At 34.2% G+C, this 21,272-nt stretch overlaps 1 protein-coding gene across 1 annotated transcript in view; it reads left to right on the top strand.

Moving 5' to 3' along the window:
- The window catches only part of Dscam4 (Down syndrome cell adhesion molecule 4), a 2,049,237-nt gene that overhangs the window by 1,283,572 nt on the left and 744,393 nt on the right, over positions 1–21,272 (top strand). The window contains 1 exon segment of the mRNA XM_067787909.1: positions 7,153–7,315. Within this exon segment, the coding sequence (XP_067644010.1) occupies positions 7,153–7,315 (163 nt within the window).

Genomic DNA, 21,272 nt, shown 5'->3' with positions numbered 1-21,272 from the left:
CCAAAAAAAGTTGTTTTTCTTATGACAAACTACAAACGAATTAAAACGTATTTCAAAAAGAAAAAAATCAAATTTGCTTAAATTGCTTGGTTTCCGCACAATGTATTATATTTTCGGAGTAACTATAAAAACTACAAAAAAATGAATTTCACTACAATCAATTTCATCCTTTGTAGTTATAGGAAAAGTACTTTTAGTGCTTCCAAATTGCTGAGTTCTTGGTTTTTTTGAGATGCGTTAGCGATATCTCCGAAACCTGTGGACCAAAAAAAAATTTTTTTTCCTATGAAAAACTACAAACGATTTAAAACGTATTTCAAAAAGAAAAAACCCAAATTTGCTTAAATTGCTTGGTTTCCGCACAATGTATTATATTTTCGGAGTAACTATAAAAACTACAAAAAAATGAATTTCACTACAATCAATTTCATCCTTTGTAGTTATAGGAAAAATACTTTTAGTGCTTCCAAATTGCTGCGTTCTTGGTTTTTTTGAGATGCGTTAGCGATATCTCCGAAACCTGTGGACCAAAAAAAAATTTTTTTTCGTATGAAAAACTACAAACGATTTAAAATATATTTCAAAACGAAAAAAACCAAATTTACTTAAATTGCTTGGTTTCCGCACAATGTATTATATTTTCGGAGTAACTATAAGAACTACAAAAAAATGAATTTCACTACAATCAATTCCATCGTTTGTAGTTATAGAAATCACAAAAAAAATTTGGATTTTTTCAAAGCGGGTTCCACCGTGATGCAGCTTAATAAGCTGTAATATTGCAATATTTCGACCTAAAATCGAAAACGTTTTTGGGTCGTTTTTTCGTTTAATATACAACGTGAAATTTTCCGATTCAATCAAGTTGTATTTAAATAATAATAAACTAAGTTGAAATAAAAGATAATATAATAAAATAAAATAAGAAATATCAAAATAAATTAGCATAAAAGACAATATACAAATTTTAATGTAATATCTTTGTAGCAAATTTATTTATTTTTTGTTCCCTATAAGACGTGCTATATCTAAAATGAGCATAAAATCTGGAAATGCAAAAAACATTTGGGTCAAATTTGCAATTAATTGTTATAAATAAATAAATTTAGTGAGTTTGAACAAAAGTTGACTCATTATTTTTGATTTCATTTTTTTAAAGCACCTAAAATGAAAAACAAAGAATCTTACAAATAAAGACCTATGCTTTTTGTGAACATAATGCGTCCTCCAGATGGCAATTTCGATAGTTGCACAGATTTTCGAATTTACAAAAAACTTTTTCTATTAATTATAAACAAATAGAGAAATTTTTGTTAACAAAAATATGCCTATGAACTGCGGCTGATCAATACGAATCGATTCATATAACTTTTATATGATTTTACGTATGCTAAGTATGCGAAACAGCCTGTTAATTGATTGTATGGAAATTTTGTTAGCGTATTAATATATAGATAGTAGAGTAATATACGGCCTATGCAATATTTCGATCTAAAATCGAAAACATTTTTGTGTTGTTTTTTTCGTTTAATATCCAACGTGAAATTTTCCGATTCAATCAAGTTGCATTTAAATAATAATAAACTAAGTTGAAATAAAAGATAATATAATAAATCAAAATAAGAAATATCAAAATAAATTAGCATAAAAGACAATATACAAATTTTAATGTAAAATCTTTGTAGCAAATTTAATATACAACGTGATAAAAGATAATATAATAAAATAAAATAAGAATATCAAAATAAATTAGCATAAAAGACAATATACAAATTTTAATGTAATATCTTTGTAGCAAATTTAATATACAACGTGATAAAAGGTAATATAATAAAATAAAATAAGAAATATCAAAATAAATTAGCATAAAAGACAATATACAAATTTTAATGTAATATCTTTGTAGCAAATTTATTTATTTTTTGTTCATATAAGACGTGCTATATCTAAAATGAGCATAAAATCTGGAAATGCAAAAATCATTTGGGTCAAATTCGCAATTGATTGTTATAAATAAATAAATTTAGTGAGTATGAACAAAAGTTGACTCATTATTTCTGATTTAATTTTTTTAAAGCACCTAAAATTAAAAACAAAGAATCTGTTAAATAAAGCCCTATGCTTTTACGTGTAAGTAAAATTTGTCCAAAAAAATAGGCCGGTTAAGTTATTACTTCTGTTTAAAGTTTTTTTGTGCGCTTACAATTATTTTAGAACAATCTTTTAAGGATTTTGGTACAGACCAATATAGGAAATTGGTAACAATGGGAAACAATATTTTATTTCAACAGAAAATGAGCGAAGCAGTAGTTCTCTCACCGTTTGGCGTGTACAAATATATACATATGTAGAGATGAAACATTTGAGCAACGCGACAATTGAGAATTCTATTAATTATAAACAAATAGAGAAATTTTTGTTAACAAAAATAGGCCTATGCACTGCGGCTGATCAATACGAATCGATTCATATAACTTTTATATGATTTTACGTATGCGAAGTATGCGAAACAGCCTGTCAATTGATTGTATGGAAATTTTGTTAGCGTATTAATATATAGATATTAGAGTAATATACGGCCTATGCAATATTTCGATCTAAAATCGAAAACATTTTTGGGTCGTTTTTTTTCGTTTAATATCCAACGTGAAATTTTCCGATTCAATCAAGTTGCATTTAAATAATAATAAACTAAGTTGAAATAAAAGATAATATAATAAACCAAAATAAGAAATATCAAAATAAATTAGCATAAAAGACAATATACAAATTTTAATGTAAAATCTTTGTAGCAAATTTAATATACAACGTGATAAAAGATAATATAATAAAATAAAATAAGAAATATCAAAATAAATTAGCATAAAAGACAATATACAAATTTTAACGTAATATCTTTGTAGCAAATTTAATATACAACGTGATAAAAGGTAATATAATAAAATAAAATAAGAAATATCAAAATAAATTAGCATAAAAGAAAATATACAAATTTTAAGGTAATATCTTTGTAGCAAATTTATTTATTTTTTTGTTCATATAAGACGTGCTATATCTAAAATGAGCATAAAATCTGGAAATGCAAAAATCATTTGGTTCAAAAAAGTTGACTCATTATTTCTGATTTCATTTTTTTTAAAGCACCTAAAATGAAAAACAAAGAATCTGTTAAATAAAGCCCTATGCTTTTACGTGTAAGTAAAATTTGTCCAAAAAAATAGGCCGGTTAAGTTATTACTTCTGTTTAAAGTTTTTTTGTGCGCTAACAATTATTTTAGAACAATCTTTTAAGGATTTTGGTACAGAATCGATTCATATAACTTTTATATGATTTTACGAATACTAAGTATGCGAAACAGCCTGCCAATTGATTGTATGGAAATTTTGTTAGCGTATTAATATATAGATAGTAGAGTAATATACGGCCTATGCAATATTTCGACCTAAAATCGAAAACGTTTTTGGATCGTTTTTTCGTTTAATATACAACGTGAAATTTTCCGATTCAATCAAGTTGCATTTAAATAATAATAAACTAAGTTGGAAGAAAAGATAATATAATCAAATAAAATAAGAAATATCAAAATAAATTAGTATAAAAGACAATATACAAATTTTAATGTAATATCTTTGTAGCAAATTTAATATACAACGTGATAAAAGATAATATAAAATAATAAAATAAGAAATATCAAAATAAATTAGCATAAAAGACAATATACAAATTTTAATGTAATATCTTCGTAGCAAATTTATTTATTTTTTGTTCACTATAAGACGTGCTATATCTAAATTGAGCATAACGTATGCTAAGTATACGAAACAGCCTGTCCTAAGTTGAAGTAAAAGATAATATAATAATACAAAATAAGAAATATCAAAATAAATTAGCATAAAAGACAATATACAAATTTTAATGTAATATCTTGTAGCAAATTTAATATACAACGTGATAAAAGATAATATAATAAAATAAAATAAGAAATATCAAAATAATTAGCATAAAAGGAAATATATACAAATTTTAATGTAATATCTTTGTAGCAAATTTAATATACATCGTGATAAAAGATAATATAATAAAATAAAATAAGAAATATCAAAATAAATTAGCATAAAAGACAATATACAAATTTTAATGTAATATCTTTGTAGCAAATTTATTTATTTTTTGTTCACTATAAGTCGTGCTATATCTAAAATGAGCATAAAATCTGGAAATGCAAAAAACATTTGGGTCAAATTTGCAATTAATTGTTATAAATAAATACATTTAGTGAGTTTGAACAAAAGTTGACTCATTATTTCTGATTTCATTTTTTTTTAAAGCACCTAAAATGAAAAACAAAGAATCTGTTAAATAAAGACATATGCTTTTACGTGTAAGTAAAATTTATCCAAAAAAATAGGCCGGTTAAGTTATTACTTCTCTTTAAAGTTTTTTGTGTGCTAACAATTATTTTAGAACAATTTTTTAAGGATTTTGGTACAGACCAATATAGGTAATTGGCAACAATGTGAAACAATATTTTATTTCAACAGAAAATCAGCGAAGCAGTAGTTCTCTCACCGTTTGGCGTGTACAAATATATACATATGTAGATATGAAACATTTGAGCAACGCGACAATTGAGAATTTGGAGCTATGTACTCAGGGGGGTTTGTGAACATAATGCGTCCTACAGATGGCAATTTCGATAGTTGCACAGATTTTCGAATTTACAAAAAACTTTTTCTATTAATTATAAACAAATAGAGTAATATTTGTTAACAAAAATAGGCCTATGCACAGCAGCTGATCAATACGAATCGATTCATATAACTTTTATATGATTTTACGTATGCTAAGTATGCGAAACAGCCTGTCAATTGATTGTATGGAAATTTTGTTAGCGTATTAATATATAGATTAGTGCATAGGGTGAAACGTAGACACATATTTCAGTTACATCTGAGTATAATGCGTATTGAAATTTAGTAGTACAAATTTTATGCGTAGCAATTTCATAGGTGTATTTAAAGTTTGCCGCTTAGCAGTCCATATAAAGTTTAAGCGTAAACGTATATAGATGAGAAAAAAAATAACACAGCTAATATCTTTTGAAACACAAATTGTCCAACTAAACCTTTAACTACTGAGGTGAAATATTTGGATGTAGTTATTGTGGTGGGGGTTAATTTTACCCCTTTATAATCTATAAATAATTTTTGTCAACGAAAAAATTTTCCTTAATTATTTGTGTTTAATTGGAATAATAAAACACATTTTTAAATGAATAAAATAATAAATTTAAAGAAATCGAACTTCTAGTTTAACAAAACAAGGACTTTGTTTCATAGCCACTTTTCTTAAAACTAAAAAAAAAAACACAAACATAACTTAAAAAAAATTGTAAAAAAAAATCAAAAACACATAAAGACACTTTTCACATACAAATTTATGATATTAGAATCACAAAAAGGAAAACAAACAAAAATTTTGTTATTTTATATATAAAATTATGTAATACGTAACCCCAGACGAGTGGTAATTTTGACACCAGCCCTGGTATATGTCCGCTTATACAATACCCACGACTGTTCAAACACAACTGAATATTACTAATAGGATAAAGAGAAGATACCAAGAGAATGAAATTGATAGCGCTCAAATGAAGATAGTAAGAGAAAACAAACTACGAGGGGTACAGTTTACCACCACCTCAGTACTTAAAGGTTAAAATAAAAAGGGGTTTTAGATGAAAGTATATCGCATATTATATATATTTTTTCGAAAATATTCGTGGGGGAAAACAGTATGTAATAATTATTTAAAAAAATTCATTTTTTATTCATTATTTTTATAAAATTAAATATTTTTTAACGCAGTTATAAAGTAAATATTGTTACCTTCAAAATAAAACAAAAATTAATAAGATGCGACGAGTGGAAGGAAAGATATAGCATTTTGAATGTGGGCAAGTTTGCTTACCCATCGAAGCTGAGCACATGCAGATCTCTGAAAAAAATTTTTTCGAGGAAATCCTGATACAGGTATTTGCTTATTTCGTGCTAGCAACTTAAAAAAAGCCGAATCAAAGTTATAAAATCTCAAAAGTTGTTCGATTTGTAAAATAATGACCCACATATATTTCATATTATTATCGTGAAAATACTGTATTATGAAATCTTTCATTTGAGTCCAGTTAGAGAGCCACAAGTTGTTAATTAAATTTTTTCAACTTAAGTAATAGCATTTTTTGCTTTATAAAAATTCCCTCTTTTGCCGAGTACTCTATGATTCTCGAGTTGAGTTACTGTTTCGAAACAACTCTTGAGATTTTAGAAGTATGCCTAGTTATAAACATGGCGGAACTATACAAGGTGGCAGCATGATGACATACCTATAAGCATAAATGAAAGTTCCATGTACTTTGTTTTTGTAAATTCGATGGGCTAATGTCAAAATCGTACTGCGCCGGAAGTTGATGTATCAAATCAAATGAAAAAAGTAAACAATCAACTGTCCCGTGCTGCCTGCCACCTTCTATAGTTCCGCCATGGTTATAAACATGACCTCTCAAGCCCAAATACTTGTTGGGTATGTTCGATGAACGCAAGTCACCGATAAGTTAACCAGAGTTTAACCGTGCCAGATCGGCCGCTTAAGCACAGCTTAAATTTCAGTTAAAGTATACTGAAAAACTGCTGAATAAGTTTAAGCGTAGTTTAACCTGCAATCTGAGTTGAACTTGCACTGAAAAACCGGGCCTCAGGGGTCCTATGCAATTACAAAGTACATGTAAAAAAATGCTTTGAGTTACATATTTCTTTTACATAAACATAGCCAAATTTTTAACTCCCGATTTCTGGTTAGCGATCTTGGGTTCAAAACGGGTTTTTTGACAATCATTCCGATATTTTTGGACGTGCTATATTAACAGTGCCATGCTGTTGTATAGAATTACCGATTTTAATAAATATTTAGCTTTGTCCATTTGTTTGCCGTCCAAACTGCCAGACGAAATTATTCTTAAGAGCTCCATAAAGCTCTTTAGGCCAGCTAAGTCTAGGAGCTTTAGCTAGTTTAAGTTTACTTAAATATTTATTTATTTCTTTGCAAAATAAGACTGGGGATTTAAATTTACGTAATGCGCTTTTATGTTTATACAGGATGAAATGTCGATTCAGTTGGTCGTGCAGGAAGTCCCTGAGCAACCAAAAAATCTACGTATAAATTCACAACAGTCACGTAGCTTACAGCTAACTTGGAGTCAACCATTCGCCGGCAATAGTCCAATTGAGGGATATCACATATTTTATAAGCAAATAACAGGTAAGTCATATGTCCTATGTGATATGATAGTGATAGTGGTGTTTACTGACGTACGGAGTGTGCTTAAGTTGTGGGGAGAGCACTTCTCCTCATTACAAGACAGCGACGGAGAAGGCAATCCCTATACCCTTATCGGTGTTGGCGGTATACCCCTTCCGCCACCCTACTCTAACGAAGTGAAAATGTTAATATCTCGGATTAAGAATAACAAGACGCTAGGTAAGGACGGATTACCCGCAGAGCTAATCAAGCTCCGAGGTGGACGTACGCTTACCTATAGAATGGAATTTAAGTGTGCTTCACTCGATCCAGAAGATCTATCTGTCTAACTTACTGTGCGCTAGACTGAAGCCCTAAGCCAACGAACTGACTGGACCATGTCAATGTGGTCTTAGACCTGATTAATTTACTACCGACCAGAATTTCACGTTACACTCTAACACTAAAAGATAATCGATACCCACCATCTTTTTGTTGACTTATAAGCTGCTTTTGACAGCGTGAAACAGAATTCATTGTATATGTCGGAATGGCAGCGCAATCGCCATTTTGACTTTCACCAGATGTCGGGTCCGGATTACAATTGACATTGTAAAATTCGCCAGCCGTAGTCCCTTGGCCCGAATCACCATCTTTGGTAACGTTTTCCATAACTCGAAGGGATTGAAATTATTTTTCTTTTGTTTCTTTTGTTAAAATAAAACGCAGCGAACAACTGTGAAAATAAAGCGCAGCGAACAACTGTGTGTCCAAACGATTTTAAACTTTTCACAATAATGAAAAATCACAAGCACTCTTCTATTCGAGTATTTTTTTTCAGACAAGTTTTATTCACATACTTGTCCCTTTCTTACCTTTTCGACACTTATAGCTTACATCGTGGCGCACAGTAGCACGCTCGGTAAAGCATAATGCTTTTACCTCGCTCTAACATTAAAAGAAAGAATGTGATAACAGTTTACTTCGATCACATACAAATTTATTCAACAAGTATTTTATGTGCACAGTAGATCCTGTAACACAATACGCATATACTTTTACAGGGTCATTGATAATTTCGAATGACATTTAAAACATTTATAATAAAATTGTGTGTTTCACCGACACGGCCTTCCTGACATACACTCGTCCTCGTGTGTTATACGTTATACTAAAATAACAAAACATTATATTGTTAAAAACTAAACTTAAAGCTAATTTCTTTAAGGTAGCTTTTATAAGATAATTTTATAAGGTATTTGTTTTAGTGACAGAGTATTTTAATTAGGAGTCAAATTGATTATATTGATTCTAATTGTCTCACAATCAGTTAAAACAGTCTTTTAATGCTTTTATCAACAACAACGCACTTTTCAACATTTTAATCGTTTACAACATCTATTTCAATATCTTCTTCATCCACTTCTATACCATCATTAACGTCTGTTTCAACGTTTTCATTACCATTAACGTCTCTTTCAACGTTTTTATCATCATTAACGTCTCTTTCAACGTTTTCATTATCATTAACGTCTCTTTCAATGTTTTCATTATCATTAACGTCTCTTTCAACGTTTTCATTATCATTAACGTCTCTTTCAACGTTTTCATTATCACTCATGTTCAACTCATTTGCAATTTCTTCTTTAGGAAGTTTTCGCAAATGTTCATGTGAGTATTTGTACGATCTTTTACTGTTTAGTGATTTCAATATGTACCTGTCTCCTTCTAAAACCTCTGCCACCAAAAACGGACCACGGAACTTAGGGTCTAACTTCGTCTGATGCCTTTCTTCATTTTTAAGAAGTACATAATCACCTACTTTATATCTAACAATTTTTGCTTTACCTTTATCAAATCTTTTCTTATCATAACAAGCATTTTTCTGTATATTTTTAGCCGCTTCAGCTCTTACTAAATCAAGATCTACTCTATTTTCTTCTGTAGTAATTGGAATTAATCCATATGGCCGTGCCTCTTTTCCTATTAGTAACTCTAATGGACTAGCCTTAGTAACACGATTGACCGTGGAATTTAGTGCTAATTGAATTTCACCCAGAGCATCTTGCCAGGAGCGTTGGCTTGTTTCAACCGCGGTTAACATATTCTTCAAAGTGCTCATTACTCGTTCTACCTGTCCATTTGCCCGACTAGCACCGGTGGCAATCAAATGTAAATTAATATTTTGAGAAGAACAAAAATCCCGAAACCCCTTGCTAGCGAAACACCTACCCTGATCAGCAATTATTCGAGTAGGCACAACAAACAGTGAAATTGTTGCTTTGAGAGACCTAATGCAGTTTTCTGTGTCAATATTTAAAATGTGGTATAGATGGACAAATTTAGTAAATGCATCAATTTGAACAATGATATATTCCTTGAGATCGTTTTTACCACTTAACTTGCCAGTGATGTCAATATGCACGGTATGCCATGGTACACTAACTTTAGGAATAGGGTGCAGTTCTGCTTGTATTTTGCCCGAATTTGACTTCGACAGCTTACATGTTATACAGTTATCAACGAATTTTCTAACGTATTTAGACATATTATTGAACCAATAATATTCGTATACCTTATCAAGAGTCTTATCTGGACCCAAGTGCATGATAGATTCATGAACATGGTTAATCACAGACCACCTGAAAAGTCTTGGTACAACTGGTAAACATTTTGTTTTACCATTTCTTTGTATTTTCCTATATAATGTTCCTGCGCGAAGCTCATATGAATTTGCCTCATCTCTGTTAAGTTCATTATTTTTCAACTTACACACAATGGAAGCCACCTCGGTATCTCGTTGTTGTTCTGCAAGAAGCCAGTCTTTTGAAATTTCTGTTAGGTTAACACGCTTTTCTGGAATTTTTACAATAGGGGGGTTGTCAGATGGTAGTGGATTACGAGAGAAGAAGTCTGCATGTACCATGCGTTTACCTTCTGCATACTCTACCGCAAAGTCAAAGGATTGAAGATAAGCCCACCAACGATGGACTCTTGGCGTTAAATCGTTTTTAGTACGAGATGCTTTAAGAGAATTACAATCCGTAACTACAACAAATTGGCGTCCTTGCAAATAGTGTCGAAAATGTTTAATCGAATTAACGACAGCTAAGGTTTCTAACTCGTATGAGTGATACCTAGATTCTGCAGGAGAAGTCCGTTTACTAAAATATTCGATAACATGAGGCTTATTGTTAATTTTATGCAGTAAAATAGCACCATATCCATCAGCGCTGGCATCTGTATGTAATTCTATTGGATATTGCGGATCAAAAATTGTTAACACTGGCTTATTTGTCAACAATGAAATTATTTTTTGTCGTATTTGTTCATGCTCTGGTTTCCAGTTAAAATTGTTTTTGTTAGAGACAAGGAAGTATAACGGCTTCGTTATTTGTGAAAATTTAGCTACAAACTGCCGAAAATACGAAGCTAACCCTAAAAACTGTCTTAATTGGTGAACCGACTGGGGTGGTGGTAGAGCTGTTAAAGCTTGAATTTTACGAGGGTTGGGTTGAATTATTCCGGCTTTTATTTCATATCCTAAATATTCAACACTCGATTTTAGAAAAGAACATTTGGTGACATTAAACGAAAACCCAGCTTCTGTCAAAATACCCAACACCACCTCTAACCTCTCAAAAGCTTCTTCTTTAGTTGATGAGACTATCATAATGTCATCCATATACACTATTACATACGAGTATGCAAGTTCTCCCAATGCTTTCATTACAGCTCTTTGAAACACTGATGGAGCGTTTTTGAGTCCAAAAGGCATTGTCAAATACTCATACTGCCCCTCTGGCGTGACAAAAGCAGTGAGTTCAATTGAGTTTGGATGAACAGGTATTTGGTGAAATCCGCTTGCCATATCCAAACTAGTAAAATAATTTGCTCCACGTAACCTAGCAATTTGGTCGGATATAAGTGGTAACGGATACCTATCAGAAACTGTGCTCGAGTTCAATTCACGGTAGTCAACACAAAGGCGATCTGACCCATTCTTCTTCTTCACAAGTAACATTGGACTAGCAAATGGAGAACTACTAGGGCGGATAATATTATGTTCCAACAACTCTGATATTCTATTTCTAACAATTTCTTTTTCCTCGCAACTTAACCTGTAAGGTCGCCTCTGCACTGTTTTATTTTGATCAATTAACCGTATCTCTAATTGACTAGTGGTAACTCGAGTTCGCGGAATACCTTCTATGAAAAATTCTGAATATTTATTCAACAATGTCATCAACCTACTTTTATCATTATCTGCCACATCGGTATTTAGAGCAAATGAGCTATTAGAGCATATATTTGCCATCTTTTCTTTAAAAATTTCAAACTTGTTTGCCGTAATAATAGCGCTAAAATTCTGAGCCAGAATTTCACGGCCAATCATAACATCGTGTTTTAAATATTTATCTAGTACAACATGAAACAAAATTTTAAGAGAATAACTGCATATCTTAACACTTGATAAAATTTGTAAATTACTACATATAGAAGTATTTCCGATACCCCTTAAAAATACAGTATTATTTAAACGTTTACCCGAAAATTTTTCTGACACCGATTCTTTGAGTAGCGAACATTCAGCCCCAGAATCAAAGTAGAATTGATATAACTCACCAGATTGACTAAGTACTCCCTTTGGTTCAATTACTTCGCATACATCCACTCTTTTTTCAACCCCGAATTTGCTGTTGTTTGCTGACTGATTGTTGCTTTTGGCACACTTTGATGCGTAATGTCCAGCTTCTCCACACTTGAAACAAATGAGTGGTCGACCTTTTTCACCAGCTGTGTTACCGGAAAATGTATTTGCTTTGATTGATGATTTGTTGTTGTCTTTCTTTAGTCGACAATCAGCGATTTTGTGGCCCACTTTTCCACAAAAATGACATTTTAAGTATGGTGATGGTTTGTGCTTCTTCAGTTCAGGCTGATTTTCAAAAGCAAACTTTCTTTTGCCAAACGAGAATGCTCTAAGCTCTTGTTGAAGCTCATTACGGGTTTTAATGTTTGTTTTAAATAATAAACGTTGTAAATTGTTATCGAAACGAGCTGAATGTGCAAGAACCACGGCGATAGCTATTTCTTCCATAGTCTGTGATTTCCATTTATACATAAGTGAGGTTACTAGCCGAGTTGCATACACCGAAATGCACTCATTGTCATTTGGCCTCCCATTTAGTATATTCATGAGTGTAGCTGCTGAAGTATCTATACCTTCAAAGCGTTGTACAAAGAAATCCCTAAACTGCTGCCAAGTAATACCCGCAAAGCTTACTTGAGACAACCATTGCGCCGCGCACCCCTCGAACGATTTACTGAGGGCAATAATAAGCGCACTGCCTTCCAACGGATTGTCTGCCATTATTACGTCCACAGTCGAGCACCAAGATATAGCATCTACACCCATAACATCAGGGTTAAATTTCGGCAAAGTAACATGCTCTTTTCTTGGAGATTTTGTAGGATTCATTGTTTTAAAAAGTTCAATGAATTGTCGATTCTGCATCTCCAGAATTTGGCGCAGCTGCTCGTTATTTGCGCTCATTGAGGATGGGGGAGTCCATCCCACTTCTGATGTCGGAATGGCAGCGCAATCGCCATTTTGACTTTCACCAGATGTCGGGTCCGGATTACAATTGACATTGTAAAATTCGCCAGCCGTAGTCCCTTGGCCCGAATCACCATCTTTGGTAACGTTTTCCATAACTCGAAGGGATTGAAATTATTTTTCTTTTGTTTCTTTTGTTAAAATAAAACGCAGCGAACAACTGTGAAAATAAAGCGCAGCGAACAACTGTGCGTCCAAACGATTTTAAACTTTTCACAATAATGAAAAATCACAAGCACTCTTCTATTCGAGTATTTTTTTTCAGACAAGTTTTATTCACATACTTGTCCCTTTCTTACCTTTTCGACACTTATAGCTTACATCGTGGCGCACAGTAGCACGCTCGGTAAAGCATAATGCTTTTACCTCGCTCTAACATTAAAAGAAAGAATGTGATAACAGTTTACTTCGATCACATACAAATTTATTCAACAAGTATTTTATGTGCACAGTAGATCCTGTAACACAATACGCATATACTTTTACAGGGTCATTGATAATTTCGAATGACATTTAAAACATTTATAATAAAATTGTGTGTTTCACCGACATATACTTCTATGTACGAATTTAAGCCCCTGCAAAGCGTAGCGCTTTGCCAAATTACGTTCAGCAAACCCCCAGCTTCGTATGGATTTTGAAATACTTCTCCAAACGTGCGATTTATTTAACCTTACGCTGGAGACAATTATTCTAGCAGTAGATTTAAACCACGATGGTACAATCTATACAAAAGCGGACAATCATTGGCCTTAACAAACGGGCCGTAAGTTGGATAAATAGGCAAAAAAGTGGATCTTACGGTGAATGAAGAAAAGACAAAGTAATCGATGCCATCAAAGAAAGAATCGGCCCATATGTGCCTTAGCAGCCACGTAACTGTTGATGGATATAAATTCGAGGCTGTGAAGAACTCCATTTAAAGAACCAGCATTGACAGTGAATACAATGCCAGCCCTTAAGCCAGGCAGAGATCACCTTTTGCCAACAAGACCAACTTAGGACTGAGTAGGCGACGGAAGAGTAAAGTCCTCTCGATGGACGTCAATTACAGGTATAGTTGGCATGACTTGGTAGGCTATGGCCGAAATCGCCTAGGCTAACAAAAAAAAAAGGAAGTCAATATAAAAGATGGAGTTTTACCTTCGTATTGCTTGTTGAAACAGCTGGGCGATTTACTTGCAACTCCTGTATACGACCTCTCAAAGCATCCACCATGGCCTCGATTTTTTCTTCGAACTGCTTTATTTCCTCGTTCATACGCGTGTCCCATGTTCTTTCAGTTGTGTTTGCATCTTTGATGTAATATGTGTCGACAAATCTTCGATTTTATGCGTGTCGCCTGCGATTCCAGTTGGGATGCCATATATGTTTTCTGTTCTTCCTGTTAAGATAACATTTGCGACGACATTTCTGAAATTCGTGCCTCCTGTGCTTCCATCTTGGATGTTATACTTTCTGTTATACGTGATTCCTTGGTTTCCATTTTTGCGATATCTGTGATAACAAAGCCAATATCGCATTATTCTCGCCGCTTGCGACTGGACTCGGACTTCGGTTCTTCTCTTCCAATTTTGTTAATGTCTCGTCCCCATCAGAATGAAAGACATACTCGTCCACATTAACTCCTTGCGACTCCATTACCCTTTCGTAGCCGTGCTTGAAGTTCGATCTTATTGCCGGTTGTATTCAATCCACGGTTCTCCAACTCCTTTTTCAGTTGCTGGATCTTTAATTCACTCAACTTTGTCCAATTTGTATTCAAAATCTTCGGAATTTATTCAACAATTCCTCTCCTGATACCAATCGTAACGTATTTTGCGGAATTCCGCTTATTCCAAACCTTCTGCTAACGTTCGAATCGCTAAACTGTTGAATAAATAACTTCAATATTCAATAATACAAAATGGTCCTTATTAGACTACTTTGAGAGTACTCCACAATAACACTTATACTTCACAACCAATAGCGTGCTTAAATCAAAACTGATTAGTTATGCCTCAGCTTGCGCTGCTTTTATACTCTCGTTTCCTTCGTTCGCCCATTTCTGCTAAGGTCTAGTAATTTTGCGAACTTCATGCTTGGTTACCAGCCATATATGTACATGTATATGTGTAGTTTGTAGCCATATGCGTGTGTATGCGTGAGTACTACTACGGCTGATGAGTACATGTATTTGTGAGTATCTCTTCGTTGCCTTGTATGTATGTGTGTAAATGATGATTGAGTTGTTTACGGACATACGAGTGGCTGCTTTAGTATCAGCTTAGTGATGCTAGTATCACTTAGTGATGCTAATATTCGTCAAAGTATTGTATTTTATTGTATGCACAGTTTTGGTTTTTCATCTTCTTTCGTTAACACAGCTGTTTGCGTTTTGGGTTGTTGGCCGTCATACTACAGTGCATCTAGAACTGTCTGCTCAGTGCCTTCAAAAACTACAGTGTCGCTTCTTTTTTAGTCTCAACCCTTTTTTATTAGTTTAATTATTTTAAAATTTTTCTCATTGGCATTGTAATAAAATGTTGTGATCATTAGAAAATTGCCAAGTAAAAAGCGATTCACAAGGCTTTGTGCCACCGGCGCTGTCCCTCAGAGTTCTGTTCTAGGGCCAACGCTACGGAATGCGATATATGACGGTGTGCTACAAATCGACCTTCCCAAAGGCACGAAAATTGCCTGCTATGCAGATGACATTGAGGCTGGATCTGCTCCAAGCATTATGTAATGACGCCGTGGGAAGAATTAAAGAATGGCTGACGAAAATAAGGCCGAAGTGGATGAGTTAGTCCTAACCATAGAAGACTATGAAATAAAGTTCAAGCCTTTCTTTATTGAGTGGGCATGGCGGTCGGAAGGAGTATCTACATAAGCCTAGGATATAGGAGGATGCTTTCTGTCCACACTGTTCCACCAAATAGAAAAACGCAGAACACTTAATGGTTCATTGCCATCGTGTTCACGGCGAAAGACGCTTTGTACACAGAGTTTTTGGAGAGGAGCCTTCCATTAGGACGAGTCAGCTTATTCATTAACCTCTCCAAAGCCATGATCGGCAAGGGCGCCTACTTCCTTCAAGTCCACTTTGGAGAACAGTTAAAAGAAAAACTCTGAACCCACTGCCCTTAATCAGGGATCTGAACCAAATGTTAGGAATCTGACTGTAGTTTGACGCAATAAACAGTTCACTTTGGTCGCCCGGAGCTTTAGTTCGGGAATTCGAATATAGGCCGAATATTGTTCAAAATGTGGCGAAAATTCCAAGAATAAATACGGCTACAAAAACTCAAACGTAAATCGATTAAACGTCTTCTACCAAAACGTAAGAGGCTTGAATACAAAATTAACTTATCTATATTTAAGATCTCTTCAGTGTAACTATAATGTCCTTTCGTTCAACGAAACATGGTGAAACCTCACATTTTTAATACTGAAACTTTGTCTAATGAGTACCAGGTTTTCAGAAATCGCATGAACATAGTCGCAGGTGGTGCCCTTCTCGCCGTGCATTCTTAAATTTCTTCGGAAGGGCTCAACATTTCATTACGAATTCTATTGAGTTCAAGAGCATCCGTATCCAGTTAGGGAACGTTCATATGTACATGGCTGCTTGCTACATTCCCCCTGCTTATGATTTTTCGGTCTACCTTCAGCTTATCTCCTTGCCCAAAACTATTAATGTAATGACACGACCTTGTGACTCGTTGGTTGTCTTCGGCCACTTTAACCTACCTTATATATCGTGGACCATCTTTGATGGAACCATTGTTCCAATCCCGTCTGGACTTGGTTTCAATGAGTTTTTAAATGAAATGGCCGACCTTTGCTTTAATCAAATCAGTATCATCCCTAATAAGTTCGGAAGATCCTAGCCTTAATTTACCTTGATGACATATCTAAATTTTCTTCAAGTCAGTGCGATCCGATGGTCTCACCAGAATTCGTTTACTATCCTGAACTCGAGATAGTTTGCGAAACCATAAAGTGTCAAAGTCAGATGGCAAGCCTGGAGAATAAAGAGATAAGAGAGAGCGAAACCACGAACGGCAGCTAAAGAGTGAGGCGAAGAGCAGCTAGTTAGTTCATAGATGAATGGATTTGCAACTCTTTGTTTCGAGAGAGCGCTGTCAAAATGCACATTTTTTATAACATTTATCAATGATGCCACTCCAAACAAGAATTAATAGATCTGAAAATGGGGATTTTTGACATACATTTCGGCGATTATAGTTTCAATCATTTAATAAAATGATAGTCGTCAAATATTAATTTCTTTGAACTTATTTTACAATAATACGACTAGCTAGAGTCAAATATAAACAAATCTAAGTAAAACTAACATTTCGATTAAATTAATTAGTCAAATATTGTAACTGCATTTAACTCGCAGTGAATACCATATATCCTTTTGAAATTTCAGTAACTCGGACCTATGATTTAATAATTAACATTATTTAATGGATAGGGCTTATCCTACATGTCTGGCGTTCCAGGTTCTGTGATCAAAATGGACTGGTTGCATCGGGAGTTCATATTTACAAAACCTGTTTTTAGTGATAACTTTTGAATGGTAAATAATATTTACCCTCCGCCTTCGAACTAATAATACTTACACTAAAACAAGTATTTTTATCCTTTTTCCCATAATTGTTGAACGCTATTCTACAGTTATAGGTCAAACTAAAGTTTACCAAAATTTTTGGTTCGTTTTGGCTGGCACATTTTTTGTTCTGGCACCCGCTTCAGCTGGCGCGAGGGATTTATCTGTGATTGTTGCCAGCAACAACTAGAAGATAAATCCCTCGTGAGAGCGAAAATAAGAGAGCGTAAACAAAAGATTCGTATCAATCTAATCTATGGTTAGTTGGTAATGAACGGCCATCACGAGAAGCGTACTTAAATTTGTCATTTTTTTTATTTATAAATAATTAAACTTTGCATTGTAATTTATTAAAATTATTATATTAAATTAAATTCCATACTACATATTAAACAATTGTCGGTCTTTAAACATTTCTTAACAATCAGAGAGCAGGATTGTATATCAAAACGCCTCCAACAAAACGAAACGTCGTACAAATATACATACGTACAACATATGTACGTAGGGGAACTTTTCAACGTGGAAAGCAGCGCAAATTGCAAGTGGTTGCAAAACGGCAGCAGATTTTGGTCAGAGAAGTCTCAACGACGTAATAAGGTATTAGCACTGCAATAAAACGCCACAACGTATCGTCAAAGTTGTATAATGAAATTATTTAATATACGAATTTTGTAACGAATTGCAAATACGCAAAACGTCATATTTTGTAGAACGAACTTTTACGTTGAAGTTCACAAACAACGACCAGCAGATAACACGACAAAGCAGTTGACGTCGCAAACCAACAGAGGCGCTAACTTCACTGCGCAGAAAATTTTTGAAGATAAAGATGTTGCATGCGCGAACTTCAGTGGAGAGCAGCGGAACTTCACAAAATTCTAGTAGGTCACTTCCACCACACCACAAATTTTAACACGATTTTTAACATAATTTATGCACACAAAATTGTAGTTTTGGATTGTAAAAATGTGAATTCTGAACACATTAGCTGAATAAAAAGTGTACAAAGAATTGTCAAATAATAAATACAGACAGTTGTAGTTTAACAAATTCTGCTTTGGTAAGTGATGAATGTGACTTACTAGAGGTTTTGTGAAGCTTGCTTCACACTATTTTTCGACACTGCAATGTCTCTATGTTAATATTGTCTCTGACTGCGCATACATTTTCGACTGCGCAGCTAAGAAGCGAATCGACTTCAGCTCATCGTCGCTGCTGAAAGAACCAACGCGTTGCAACGTACGCATTTGAAGAGCGAAATACACACAACCATAGGTATTAGTGTGTGTACAGCATTGCAAATCGGCAACATAATTTGTAGCAAAGCAAATTAATACGGATAGCAATATACAACGACGAAAAATAAAAGTCAAATACAGCGGAAGAGAAAGAAATAAGAACGGGAAGTAAAATTTTAACGAACGGCAAATGCTAAAATTTACAAGGAGGGTGAAATAAAATATTAACGAATTGTATTTTCTAGTAATAAAATATTTTATTTTACATGCATAATGATCAGACTAAATACGCTAAGGGTAATTCATTTGAATGCTTTGCTGGGGGCCAATGGTTTGCCAAAAACTGGTATTAAGGCAGTCAAAGTTCGAAGCTTCAAGAAGTTTTAGGCGTGGATGAAATAGATCTGGTAGAACTTGAAGATGAGAGTGTCGAGTCAACAAATGATTTAAGAACATAACTCCACAGCTTGAAGGAAGCAATGGCTGGGTTAAAACGTCCAAATCACCAACGCAGTTTTTAATACGAATTGAGCAGTTGCAAAAATGCCACGGTTGGAAAAAAGAAATGGTGTTGATTGCAGTTCAGTGAAAGGTATGGCCAAACGTTGGATGGATGCACAACCGGGTTTTCAGCCATGGTCGCAATTCGTTAACGCATTCAAAATCGATTTTCCTTCAACACATAATGCAGCTGAGGCACATAAAATGCTTATGGGACGCAAGCGGAAAAATTGTGAAGACTATGTAGAATATTATTATTCTATGCTAACTATAGGGATACAGAGTTTGGTTGATTATGTTTCCATCAATACGCATATACGACGGTGCATTAACAAAAGCACTAGCCACAATGAGCTTTGGTACATGTTGTCAATTATTACTTGCGCTCAAGAACTTGACGATGACAAGTAGTATATCAACGACATCCACAATTCCAACGCAGCAAACATTCAGGTCCGAAACGAAATCGAATTCGAAGCCAACGCAAGTAAAGTGCTTCAATTGTAATGAGAACGGGAATATCGCAATCAAGTATCCAAAACCTCAAAGAAAAATACGTTATACTGTATGTACGAAAATAGGGCACGAAGCCAAGAACTGCAACAAGAAACCAAAGATTGGTAACCACAATGAAAGCAACGAAGCTCCTCCGGTCATGAAATCGGTTGAGTTAAATGGAAAACAGTTCGAAGCATTTATTGACACCGGAAGCGTTTGCTCTTTGATACGCGAATCAGCCACGGATGGTATGGAGATACTGGAGGGTAACAGATTCTTCACGGGATTCGGCGGGTCCAAGGTGCAAGTGACAAAGCAAGTCAACGTCGTCGCAAATATTAACGACGTTCAACAAGAAATAACTCTTTACGTTGTCGCGGATAGACTGCTCCCCTACGAGATTTATTGGGTCGCGATGCCTTACAAAACAATGGGTGTAACATGGTTATAGACAGAGATGTATTACATCTAAACGAAGCTAAGTTAAATCATTTTAACATATTCAGTGACTTATCTGATGAAGAGAAAAACAAGGTACGTAATCTTTTAGTTGCTAAGCAAAATTGTTTTGCGGAAGATATAAGCATGGGTAGATGCAAAAACGCACAAATGACGATAGAGGTAACTAAATCAGGTCCTACACTTGGTAAACGATATCAAGTTCCCTTTTCACAACGCCCAGAACTATCGAGAATTTTGTGAGAGCTGTTGAACAACGACATTATACGTCCAATTAGTTCACCACACGCAGCTTCAGAACTTCTAATAAAAAAATCCAACGCCGAAAATCGAGTGTGTATCGATTATCGTGCACTTAATAAAGTTACGGTAAGAAAAAACTACGTAATGCCAATAGTGGAAGAACAACTCTCACGTCTTTTGGGTAATAAATATTATACGACATTAGACATGACGTCCGGTTTTTACCAGGTACCGATGAACGAAGAATCAAAAAAGTTTACAGCATTTTGAACTCACGAGGGTTTGTTTGAGCATAGTGTTATGCCTTTCGGTTTGGTAAATACGCCTATGGTTTTTCAGGAAATAGTTGTAAACTGAATCAAGTCACTTAAGCATCGTGAACAAGTGGTAATCTATGTTGATGAGGTCATTATAGCCACGAAGACAGTCGACGAAGGTGTCATGGTACTTAAAGAGTTTTTGGAAGCTTTCGAAATAGCAGGTCTCACGCTTAGACCATCTAAGTGTATGTTTATGGTTAAACAGGTTCAGTTTCTTGGTCACGATATCAACAGTGAGGGAATACGTCCCGGCGAAAATAAAACAAAGGTCATTGACGAATATTCAAAACCATCTTCAACCAAAGAGGTGCGACAGTTTTTAAGTGTGGCAGGTTATTTCAGAAAATTTGTAAAAGATTATTGCGTATTGGCTCGTCCATTAACGATTTTGCTTAAAAGGAATGCCGAGTTTGTTTGGAATCAGGAACAAAACGACGCTTTTGAACAACTAAAACGATGATAATTACGAAGCCCGAACTAACAATGTGCGATGCGA

The sequence above is a fragment of the Eurosta solidaginis genome, chromosome 5, assembly GCF_040869045.1.
Source record: "Eurosta solidaginis isolate ZX-2024a chromosome 5, ASM4086904v1, whole genome shotgun sequence".
Classification (NCBI taxonomy): Eukaryota; Metazoa; Arthropoda; class Insecta; order Diptera; family Tephritidae; genus Eurosta; species Eurosta solidaginis.
This window is presented reverse-complemented; position numbering and strand designations above follow the sequence as displayed.